The 12,204-nt window shown below is 45.8% G+C and overlaps 1 protein-coding gene across 2 annotated transcripts; it reads left to right on the top strand.

The window, feature by feature from the left end:
- The first annotated feature begins 317 nt into the window (after window positions 1-317).
- Window positions 318-11,099, top strand: SLC25A38 (solute carrier family 25 member 38). 2 transcript variants are annotated; one of them, XM_034761015.1, is made up of 8 exons: window positions 319-660; window positions 1,302-1,378; window positions 4,350-4,471; window positions 5,485-5,569; window positions 6,154-6,333; window positions 7,446-7,614; window positions 8,377-8,543; window positions 9,899-11,099. In XM_034761015.1, exons 2-8 carry the CDS (start codon window positions 1,310-1,312, stop codon window positions 10,019-10,021), a joined length of 915 nt encoding a protein of 304 aa, XP_034616906.1. In that variant the 5' UTR covers window positions 319-660; window positions 1,302-1,309; the 3' UTR covers window positions 10,022-11,099. The 2 variants fall into 2 exon arrangements, with proteins under 2 accessions (XP_034616907.1, XP_034616906.1); XM_034761016.1 differs by lacking the exon at window positions 1,302-1,378 and having other exon boundaries at window positions 318-660.
- Window positions 11,100-12,204: the final 1,105 nt, after the last annotated feature.

Here is a 12,204-nt window from a genome sequence, read left to right as displayed (position 1 = left end):
CTCACATTTCTACAGTGCCTCAACCCCCTTTTCCTCATTAGCTTCTGCACAGAGTTCACAGAAGCTGTTGCTTAGAAATTTTTCAACTGAAAATTTATCCCAGCAAAAACTGGGGTTGTCTTAAAAACGATTTTTTTTTTCAGGAAAATGTAATGTTCAATTAATTTTTTAGTGTTATGGCAAATTTTGAAACAAAATTAAAACGTTTTCTTTTGTTTTGTTAAATTGAATTTTTTTGGTCATACTTGCTGCAGTACTCAGCGTTAACCGGCTGGTGTCATCCAAGTGCTATAGCAGGAGTGACTCCGGCATGGAGGTGAAGCTGGCTTTGTCACGCCGGAAGCCGACTGGCTGCCAATACGCAGCTCCGGCTCAGGGATCTTACGTTGATTCAGAGGAGGCTGACATGACAGAGCTGTTATAACGACACTCTCCTGTATACACCCACCAACACGAGGAAGAGCAAAGTGAGCAACCTGGAAGCACACTGGGGGAAAAGACTAGCAATCTCGCGTTTCCTGGGAAGCAGAGTGCCAACTGTGAAGGCTAGCAGCCTGTATGCGGACTACTAACGAAAGCCCAGCCACTACCGTGTTAGGTGTTGCTATTGTGGAAATGCATATGTAATATCACACAAACTAGGATTCCTGGAGTTTAAAGGTGAATATAGCCATTTGTTTTGTTGTAAAATCTGACTTCGGAAAGGCCAGGTAAAGATTGGGAAGGAGCATTTGAGGAGATAAGCGTTTGGGTAACCCTCTGTGGGAAGTATTCTAAAACAAGAAGGATTTACAAGAATTTCAATACAAAGACTGTTAAAAAGGCAGACACCTGATGGGGGTGGAACTGCTTAATGGGGGAGGAAATAATCAGATGGGAAAGAAACTGCAAAGAGCAGAAAAGGCAGAGAAATCAAGGAACTTTGTGTGCGCGCGTGTGCTAAATATATATTTAAATAGCGTGTTAACAAAGAGAGTAAAATAGTTCCCATTTTTCAGGGTAGTTTCTATTTTTCTGGCAAATCCGAAGTGCTTTGTTTTCCTGTGTTGCTCTTGAATTGCGGATGGGCCTTTTTTCTTTAAAAATATAATCACCAAATGTTACTTGAGTTTGGAATTAAGTGGCTCCTCCCAGATATGAAGAGGATTTATCAGAAATTATGATCACTTAAACTCTCACAAACCTTGTTTGCTTGCTGGCCCCTGTCAGACCCAGTTCTTTCCTATCTCCAGGAAGGAGCGGGTGGGAGAAACATCTGTTTAACTATTTATAAAACATCATCCCGTCATTTCTGTGTCCAGCTTCTTAAATGATCCAGAAAACGAGGCCTCCGCTACTCCAGTCTCAAGATGTAGGAGACAAGATGGAAACACTAATGGTAAGGAAATGGAAATGGGTGATGGGTGTGGTTTTGTTTGAATGCCACAATCCCTGGAATTAAAAAATCTGGAGAAGGGAAGGAATGACAGTGATGTCCTATCATCCTGAAAAACCCAGTGTATATTTGTCCCTTTAAGAGGCAGCTTTGCATGCTTGTGTTGGGCATTGCAGGATTTTTCTAACTGGAAACTGAGCGAGTTCATGTAGAGAAATTCAGTCTTTTCAGTTCGGAAGAGATCACACTAGGGTTGTTGCATGGTGGGGCTTCAGTTTGTTATTACAGGTTGCATGGTTTACAGTGGGGAGCAGTGCTGAGTGTTCTACGGTGTGTAGAGAGGGTATGAAATATGCAGTGTGATATATGCAAGGCTGCACCATGACTGGAGTCAGAGAACTTGTGTGTCATATGGTGGAGTGCAATTGGTGTGCCTGGTACTGGGATGCAGTAGGAGAATTGCATGGCATACAGAAAGGGGCAGTGCAGAGCAGTGGAGGTTGTATAGCAATGAGTTACAATACCCCGGGGAGTATATGGTATATAATGGGGATAAGTCCAATGAAATGTCTTGTAGAGGCTGCATGGCACATGGTGAGGCTTTGAAGCATAATGTATTGGGGATTGCAAGGTATAGCATGGATGCGAATGCAGCGTAGGGGAAGGATGTGCTGTTAGTCGAGTGTCAGTATATGGGGAGAATTGTGTGGTACTTCATGATGCACAGGACAGTGCACTAGGAGATCAGAGGGGAGGCTGCATGGTACAGGCTGGAGGGTAACGCAGCATACACAGATGGGTGCAGGGGGGTGGTGAATGGTACCAGGGCCGTGCAGTGTAGTGTGGGACTGCACTGCAGGAGCAGAGGAGGGTGCGAGGCATTTAAGGATTGTCGCAGTGTGTATGGCGGGGTGCTACAGGCTGTCCTGGGGCGCTCTGAACGGCATAGCAGAACGCAGCCCGGCCTGGAGCGAGCCTGGCATGTAGCGGCGGCCGCTTCTCCCGCTCAGACCGGGGGGGAAAGAGTTAACAGAACTCTGGTCCCACCCTTCTCCTGATTGGCTGGAGCGCTCCCACCGTCATTGGCTGGCTTCGGAGGCGTGCCTCTGACATCACTGCCTTTGCCGGCCTCTGCCGTAAATGTCCGGGACGGGCCCGGAAGTGGCAATGAGGAGAGTGATTGTGTGGCTGGGGGCGGAGCCTGTGAAATTACGGCTGCTCCAGGTCTGCGATCCTAGCCCTTCTCCCAAGCTAAGCAGGGCTAGGCTGGGCCGGGACGTGGATGGGAGACCCCAGTCGTCTGCCGTGATCTTCTGCCAGGACCAGCCGGGCATGTTCCTGTCCTGGCTAAGCGGAGTGGGTGGGTCTGTATTTGGCGGGGAGAATCCCTTTGCCTTGTGCTGGGCCACACAGGGTGTACTGGAAAACCAGGTCCTTAAGGGACCTCAAGTGCATGGTGTGTAGTCTTTTTCCTTTCCCCACAAAAGAGCTAGTAGTTACCGTAATGCCTCGGCTAGGCCACTGCCAAGACAGAATGGGGGAAAGCTTATTGTTTATGTCTGTACTTCATTTAATACTCTAATGATGATCATGCGTGGGAGCTTCACATGGGAGTCTGGTGATATCCATTAGTGAGAGAGAGATGTGCTAAACTAAATATTAGAAACCACTTGTATATAAAAGACTTATTATTATAGCTAAACACACGTCAAGAGAAGCTGAAAACATGAACACTAGTCATGATGTTCTGTGGTGTATCCGGCAGCGTTATGTTAGTAGGATGTGTTCTCTGACATGGCTCTGTGCGGAGGGCACAGGAGCTCTTTGTTTCTTGGGAATCATGTGAGGTGGCTTTATTTAAAGTAAGCCTGTGGCTTATGCTTAAGTCCTCTTTGGATCAGGAAAGAATCTGCCTCAGGAGCAAGATTTGGAGCTGAAGGAGTGGGGTAAGGAGAAAGAGAGGAAAATTAATTAACTCTGCATTTCCGCAGTCTCTCAATCTTCTGCTCAGAAGACGTACTTTGCTTTGAGTACATCCCAACACCCTCCAAGTAACTCCTCACTTTTTAGCATCTGTTTGGTAGAGCAAGAATTATTTTTGGATTTCTCTAGCCTGCTGTGTATTCTGTATTTTGCATTGCAGCTGTCCCTTTCATCTGTGTAGATGTTATGATTGAGGTCTATAAAATCATGAATGGTGTGGAGAAAGTAAATAAGGAAGTGTTATTTACTCCTTCTCATAACAGAAGAACTAGGGGGTCACCAAATGAAATTAATAGGCAGCAGGTTTAAAAACAAACAAAAGGAAGTATTTTTTTCACACAACACACAGTCAGTCTGTGGAACTCCTTGCCAGAGGATGTTGTGAAGGCCAAGACTATAACAAGGTTTTAAAAAAAAAAAAAGAAAAACTAGATAAATTCATGGTCCATCAATGGCTATTAGCCAGGATGGGCAGGGATGGTGTCAATATCCTCTGTCTGCCAGAAGTTGGGAATGGGTGACAGGGAATGGATCACTTTGTGATTACCTGTTCATTACCTCTGTGGCATCTGGCATTGGCCACTGTCAGAGGATAGGACACTGGGCTAGATGGCCCTTTGGTCTGACCCAGCGTGGCCACTATTATGTTCTTATGCCAATACATGCTTTTATTCTGTTCTGTTCTGTTCAGGTCCTTATACTGCACCCACCACTGTAGTATATGAGTACACAACAGTGAAGAGGAAATCCATGAAGATAAACTAAAAAGCACTTGTAACTCCTTTCACGCAATGTTTGTGTATGCACTTCAGAAGGTTTTAGGCAACTATTCCTGCACACTGAATTGCTACTGCTCAGTGTTCATCCACCAAATGCTTCCCCCGTCTTCAGAAATCACCCACAGAACTAGTGAATACTCATCTCCTCCTGCGCTGTTTCCAGTTAAGTCTTCATATAAGACTTTTTTTTAAAGCCAGGACTTCTCTTTCAGATGCATCCAGTGCTAAAGGCCTTTGTGTGTGGTTCCATCAGTGGGACCTGCTCCACCCTTCTCTTCCAGCCCCTAGATCTGCTTAAAACCCGGCTGCAGACCCTGCAGCCTTCCATCAATGGGTAAGTGCTCGAAGCTTCTGTTATCTGAGGGGAGTGAGTGGGTGAAGGGGAAGTGGGGTGTCTCACTTTCTTGCTGGCCAGGCCCTGGAGTTGAGGGCAGGATCTCAGTTAGGTCTTGCTAACAGCTGGGCAGGCAGAGGAGAGAGAAGAGCTTTATGGAATGGGGTATGTGTGTGGGAGGGGAGGTACTTTGAAGGAGCCTACAAAGTGAAAGATGGTAGTGAGACCCTATTCTCATGAGTCTACCCTAGTGATATTCAGCCTTAGCATTGGGAGGTATATAGCTGAGAGTGCTGCACTCATTCTTGAAGCAGCTGTCTTAGGTAGGTTTCACTGATGCCCACCATGCTTTGGAAAATCCCATATGACTGCTACATACCTTTACCCCATGGGGAACTGGTGTGTCAATATCTAATCAACCTCCTCCTCTTGCTTAATATATTCATCCATGACCCCATCCACTGTTAATCTACTGTCGCTCCGGTGGTGATGAACTATGATGTCACTAATAGTAGACTCTGATATCATAATTGCTTCCATAGTGGTGATGCTAACTATGCTGTCAAAATCCATAGATAACCCCAGTGGGAGTGATTGTGGCATTGTAAACCATGGATGGAGGCAGAATTGAATGAACAAGGGAAAATATGTGGGGAGGGATAGCTCAGTGGTTTGAGCATTGGTCTGCTAAACCCAGGGTTGTGAATTCAATCCTTGAGGGGGCCACTTAGGGATCTGGGGCAAAATCAGTATTTGGTCCTGCTAGTGAAGGCAGGGGGCTGGACTCAATGATCTTTCAAGGTCCCTTCCAGTTCTAGGAGATAGGATATCTCCAATTATTTAACAGGCTGAATAGAGAGAGCGAGCTTCTAAAGGTGCTATAGCTAGTACACAGGTACATCTCTGGAGCGCTCTGGGTGGGTGAGGGAGGACTAGAGCAGGGCTGTAGGGTTGGTCCCATGGGGTAACAGCTGCAGTATATCTATGTAATTCTTTTCTTGTTTTCCTTCTAGGTCAGGTCATGTTGGGATGGTAGCTTTGTTCATTAGGGTTATTCGCACTGAAAGCCTCCTAGGGCTCTGGAAAGGGGTCTCACCAGTAAGTGATTATTTTAACCCTGACTTTTTCTTACCTAGCATGTGTTAGTAAGTATGGTTTAGAATTTTAAAGGTATTTAAATGTTGCTCCGCTCAGTGTTGCAAGGCCAAAGTGACTTAGATGTCTGTCCTATTTTCAAAAGTGACTTAGGCACTTAAGAGCCTAAGGGCAGTGGGTCTAAGGTTCCTAAGTGCCCAAGTCAATTTTGAAGCTGGGAGGTAGTTGTCTATGTTACTTAGGCCATGCAACGCTGACGGGAAGCCGTGTCTAATAAATATCTATAAAAATCTCAGCCTATATATCTGTAATGGCTGGTGCACCGGCTAAGCCTGTTTCAGTTCCTGAATGTGCATGTAATTGGGGACAGAGTCTTTGGGTGAAATCTTGGCCCCATTAAAGTCAATAGCAAAACTCTGACTTCAGTGGAGTCATGATTTTGCCCTAAACCTCTTCTCCTTTCTTCAGAGTACCAGCTCTTTCTTTTCAGTGACCCGCCCCAGGGCCTGAAGCTTCCCAGCCGGTTTAACGCTCCCTTTTTTAGTGTTCTGTAGTGTGTTTTCTCTCCATTTTTCACTCTTCTGCAGTCCTTCGCAAGATGCATCCCTGGGGTCGGGATTTACTTCAGCACCTTGTACAAGATGAAGCAGTACTTTTTCTCGGACCGCTCCCCCACAGCCCTAGAGTCTGTCTTTCTGGGCGTTAGCTCCCGTACAGTAGCAGGGGTTTGCATGTTGCCCATAACCGTGGTGAAGACACGATATGAGGTGAGTGTCACAATTTTCATACTTCTAGAACTTTCTGGCGTGTTGTGTTGTGGTTTCATACCCTCTCCTATAGCACAAAAAATTCGTCTGTCTTGGGTATCAGGGACTGAGAAACTGAGATCCTATATACTGCTTCTATACTGCGTAAGGTGCTTAAATGCTGCAATGATGGGTATGGTTTGAAACCTAGATGGACTGAAAAATTCTCCACGCTCACACACCTGGGGCAAGTAACTTCTATATTTTACTTGCTCAGCAAGAAATAATATTTTTATCATCATCATCATGGCAGAAGTGGGGGAGAGTGGCTGTATCTTGGGCTGTTAATACTCTTGCAAGGCTGGTCTGTAATATCTAGTAATTGTATGGTGTATATTTATATTATATATGTTAGTTCCATTTCACAGATCTGCCATGCAGGAGATAAAGTTCAAATTCACTTCCTCACCTCTTGCGTCCTTGGTGGGGATTGCTGGGGAGGCACCATGCTTAGCCCTGCGAGGAGACTGGGGTTGAATCTTCCAGCCAGTGGAAGTGGATGGAGTTGGAGAAGTAAATTGCTATAGAAAAAGTAGCTAATAAAATATCAGTGCTAAAGTGTGTGGGAAGCTCTGTTGCTGATAATGTAGCAAGACAGTCACTCTCTGGCTCTGCTGTGATGTCACTGGAATAGTTCTTATGTCATAGAATATCAGGGGTGGAAGGGACCTCAGGGGGTCATCTAGTCCAACCCCCTGCTCAAAGCAGGACTAATCCCCAGACAGATTTTTGCCCCAGATCCCTAAATGGCCCCCTCAAGGATTGAACTCACAACCCTGGGTTTAGGAGGCCAATGCTCAAACCACTGAGCTATCCCTCCCCGTCATCTCATCTTGTGTATATACTTAAAAATATACTGTAACTACAATATATGATTGACCTTGGGAAAAGAGAAATCTGGCTGGTTGCCCTTGTGGTGGTGTATTTGAAGCATTTAGGAGTCAGAGGTAAGTGTTAACCCTTTTGTGTGTAGAGAGGTGATTTCACTTCAAGGCTTGCTCAGTAATGATGTCCCAGCACAAGGGACCCTATATCTGACATGTAGGTAAACCGTTTTTGTGTGTCCTCTGCAGAGTGGGAAGTATGGCTATGAGAGTGTGTATGGAGCCGTGAGGAATATCTATCGGACAGAAGGGGCCCGGGGCTTGTTCTGTGGGCTGACTGCAACACTCCTGCGTGATGCACCCTTTTCCGGCATCTATTTGATGTTCTACACCCAGACCAAAAAAATTATACCTCAGGGTAAGGCTGAATGTGGATGTAATAACACAGAATGTGGTTCTTCTCACTCCCAGCATCCTTTCCTTTCTGTCCACATGCTTTACTTTGGCCTTTTTCTGATTAAATCAATCCCTTGTAGGGCTAAGGTGGGGCATTAGTGTTCCACCTGTAGAGAACTGGATGTTCACGTTCTGGAGGAGTCTTACATGAAAATGACCTGGGCCTCACGTTGGTGCTCAGGGTACTCTGGTCTAGATTGCACATAGAATGCATCACGCTTCATGGTGATCTGGTGTTTGCCTATGAGCAAAGTATGAGACGGATACTTCAGGGATGCAGTTACCAAGCCAGGGGTACTGTGAGTTGGGGATGAGGAGTTGGCAGAGCTGTGTGTGGGGAAAACTTGCTCAACACCTGACATTGCCAGTTGCTCATTTTCATGCACATTGTATAGTTCCCCAACACTTCTGCCATCTCTGCTAAATTGAGACTTGCCTGATTTTGGTGTGAGAGCCTTCTCCTCTGCAGCTTCTGCCCTCTAAAACAGCCTTTCTTTAGCTCTGTGTGTCTAAAAATTCAGTCCCAATGGAAGTGATTTGTTTAGCCAAAATTAGCATTGGTGTGTCTATTTGCTAATCTCCTTTGAAAAATCTCTTCCTCAGTTATCTACTTTATAATTTGGTAACTATTTAGTTTGGGATACAACTTCTAAGAAAGTCACTATCTACAGAACAGAACTGTACTGTATTACGTCTGACTAAGCTGTGTCTTGCTTCATTCCAGACCAGTTTGATCCAGCGCTCAGCCCCTTAGTGAACTTCAGCTGTGGAATCTTTGCTGGAATCCTGGCTTCATTGGCAACACAGCCTGCTGATGTAATCAAAACCCACATGCAGCTGACACCTGAAAAATACCGCTGGACGGGGCAGGCCATTGCCTTAATCTTCAAGGTGAGGCTGAGAGGATTGTGTGAATGTAACTTCAGTTCTGGTCACTTCACCAGAGATGCAGATTTGATAAGAAGGTTCTCGCCTTCATCTCTAAAGCAGACCTTCAAATGAGTATTCCTAGGTATATACCACTGTGAACGCAGTGTAGCTTCTGAAATGCTTCCTCTGTGTTATGCTATGGGAGACTGAACTTTTCACCTCTTGGTCCACATACAGTCTGGGTCAGTAGTGACTGAAGTTACTCCCATCTGATGACTGGTTGGTGGTCTGAATCCAGTTCCCATGGGGCAGATATCCACATCAGTCTCCTTGGGAACAGACAGCTCCCAACACGCTACTGTTGTTTCTTGCTCCTTCTGAGCGGTATGAAAATTAATGCGCTAGATAGTTAACTTCACCACCACCTGGTTATTCCTGGTGCTCCACCCTCCTTTACCTATGTACACAGGACAAATCCCTTGGAAAAGCAAACACACTCTCTCTAGCTGAGCATGGGGAGTGAGTGAATAAAAAGAGGACGACTGTCATACACATTTGGGCATGTTACATTCACCCCTCACACGTAATCTAACTTGTATCCTGAGCCATCGTATGACTAGAGGTTTCACTTTACCTTTCTTCACTCCATTATAGAGCACTTTTACCCTTAGACTGTTGTTAATTGAATGTACTTACTGATGTCACTTCAATTGTGTTAGCAAATAACCTTGCAGGATCTGTTTGTACCCAGTCCTGGGCTGCTGGAATCCATGGCTTATCACTGTAGTACTCCTGTGATTGCCAGACTGAGGCAGGAGGATTTTTGTAATATGCTGCTTTATAAACACAAGCTTCAAGGATAAATGGGATATAAAACAATTATCTGTCCTTTGAACACTAGCAAGAAGTGCCTTACCGCCTTACTTTCACCCCTGGCAATTCTGTAAATATTAACTGACACAAAATTCTGAAGTGAGGCTGGTGACTATATTAAGTGACCTGAAGTGGTTTGTTTCTTGTCTTGTCTTGTCTTGTCTTGTCTTGTTTGTTTGTTTGTCTGGACGGAGGTGGGGGTTTCCCTCCGTGCCCTGTGGTTCCCCTCCCTCTTCTTACTGTTCTGTACTGTGCCTCACGGTATAGCAGCTGTCCAGTAACTGCTGTTCCTTCATCAGCCGGAGTCACTGCAGTTGAGTGATGCTAGAGATCCCTTCTCTGTGGCTGTCCCTCTGGCTGAGTGCTGTGGGAGCATGGATTTCTCAGGCACTAGGGACTAGTACAGAATGTATTTCAGTGCAGCCATGGATTATGCCATCCAGTAGAAGTCTAAGAATTACATGAAGTGACACAGCTGGTGTTTGTTTTGTCTCCTCCTGTAGGACTATGGACTGGTTGGCTTTTTCCGTGGTGGCGTCCCCCGTGCCCTGCGGCGCACTCTGATGGCAGCGATGGCATGGACTTTATATGAGCAGATGATGGCAAAAATGGGGCTGAAATCCTGAAGGGCTTGTAGAGGAGGAGACCAGCCTAAGCCCTTCTCCTGCTCAGCTGGTGAGATGCGATTTCCCAGTTCTGCGCGGGTGGATCTTTGTTCCACCGTGGTAGAGCGATAACGATTTCTGATCCAGAGGACTAGGCTGCAAAACATGCCCTCTCTGATACAAATGCAGGTAGGAGAGAGAAGGTTTTGACCTTGCATCTTCAGAGTAAAGCATTCCAGGAGGACCGTATCATTCAACTTCCTTGGAAGATGGGAGGGTTTCAGTGTCCTACGAACTACATGGTTACGGTAAAGACTGTTGAAAGAAACCCCTTTAAAATAGTCTTATGTGCCCTGAGAAGCCTTTGCACCGAAGCTAGCTGAGGCATTTGGGGAAGAAGTGATTGGACTTGGACTACAGAACTCTGCAACTTTCTACTGTGATGGCCTGGGATCGTCGACTGGGCACACCAGGTGCCATCTGACACTCGTCCTGTTATCTGTCAGTGTATTTTGCTTCTGCACCCATGGGGAAGGCATAGAGGAGAATGCTACGAGGGGCACCATGTAACCATTTGTTTCAGAGTTTGCTTAATGTATTAGAGTGAGAAAGGGGGAAATGTGTATCTGAAAGGAATGCTGGGAAATGCAGTCTTACCAAACCTTGCACAGTAGCTTTGATGATGGATTATGTAGCTGGGAACCTAACTGACATCTCCGTTGTGGCTTGCAGCAAAGGGCTTTATGCCTCTTCCCTTGTGCTTTAGGTTGTATTTCCCACTGCATGACCCAATGTCTTGGAAGAAGACATTTTCCACTGGCTTTATTCTTTGTCTACAGGCATTTGTTATGCCTACCCACATGACTACCATGGCAGGGCAAAAGCACTGACTGTCTTGAAATATGACTTAGCTAAGAGAGATGGAAGGCCAGAAAAAGGACTTGAGAAATGGAGTCTCTTTTTGAAACTCCATTTGCAGCCTTTCTATACCAGCTGTTTTTCTTGCACTGTTTAAATTGAGCTGTAGCTTTGGACCATTATCCAGGCTTAACTCCAAAGGATGTAAATGCGTCTGTAATAAAACATATCATGCAAGAAGGTTGTATTCTACACCGTCATTTACATTTGGGGCTGCAAAATGGACTAGCATCTCCTTTCTCTTTCTCCCCAAGGGAGGGAGGGGAATGTTTTGGTCGTAGTTTCAGTGCCTGTCTCTTTTTTAAAACACTAGGACACCTAAGAAACAGATGGAAAACAAACTCCCTAGTGTGTGGGGTGGGGGATGAGGCGAGACAGCTCAATTGACTTCCATGGGGACCATTTCTACTAAAGCAATGAGGACAAACAGCCCTGTGGGAAACTGCAGGAGAGGCACAATCAGGCTACGTCTACATGGCAAAACAACAACAAAAAACCACCACAGCGAATCTGAGCCCAGCTGAAGTGATGTAGGCTTGTGTTCTGGGGCTAAAAATAGCTGTGTAGGCATTTGGGCTTGGTCTCCTGGAGCCTGAGCTCTGAGACGCTTCCCGGGCTATTTTTAGCCCTATAGCATAAGCCTGAGTCAGTAACCTGAGCTCTGAGACTTGGTGCTGCAGGGGGTTTTTGTTGTTGGTCTGGTTTGGTTTTTTTGCTTCCTAAGCAGGTGCACCCCAGAAGAATCGCATAGTATTGCTCTCAAAGGAGTTGTTGAGAACTTTCATTATTATTCTCATAGCTTCAGTCATGGAGCAGGACCCCATTGTGCCAGATGTTGTATAAACAGAACCAAACCATAGCTCCTGCCCCAAAAAGCTTCCCGTCTGTGTATGGGGAGGAGCGCATTTCCCCTTTAGTGCCCCTAGCTTTGAGCACTTGCTTAAGTGTGTGTACCGTGCGCTATCTCCAGTAAACATTTATAGCAAGAAAAACACTTGATTATTTAAGCTGACTGCCCTTGCAGTGAGGAGAGAGCCTAGATACTGACTGAAGGGCACACAGGAGCCTCTAATGCTTGAGGAAGCCCGCTGCTCAGGGGATGCTGCCAAAAACATTAACTCCCTGCTACAGCTGATATCTGCCACTCCTGTGAAATCGGTCTCCTAGGAGCATGACTGGGCCCTTTGCAGACACCTTATCTGCTGAGTATCAGAGGGGTAGCCGTGCTGGTCTGAATCTGTAAAAAGCAACAGAGGGTCCTGTGGCACCTTTAAGACTAACAGAAG

This window comes from Trachemys scripta, chromosome 2, assembly GCF_013100865.1.
Source record: "Trachemys scripta elegans isolate TJP31775 chromosome 2, CAS_Tse_1.0, whole genome shotgun sequence".
NCBI classification, from domain to species: Eukaryota; Metazoa; Chordata; order Testudines; family Emydidae; genus Trachemys; species Trachemys scripta.
Note: the sequence above shows the minus strand (reverse complement) of the source record. Positions and strands in the feature narration are given on the sequence as shown.

Excerpts from the sequence above, each read along its gene's own strand:
- SLC25A38 (XM_034761015.1), top strand. The coding sequence starts at position 1,310 with ATGATCCAGAAAACGAGGCCTCCGCTACTCCAGTCTCAAGATGTAGGA. Across the intron at positions 7,615-8,376 it reads CAAAAAAATTATACCTCAGG|ACCAGTTTGATCCAGCGCTC; the intron begins GTAAGGCTGAAT and ends GCTTCATTCCAG. Across the intron at positions 8,544-9,898 it reads CCATTGCCTTAATCTTCAAG|GACTATGGACTGGTTGGCTT; the intron begins GTGAGGCTGAGA and ends CTCCTCCTGTAG.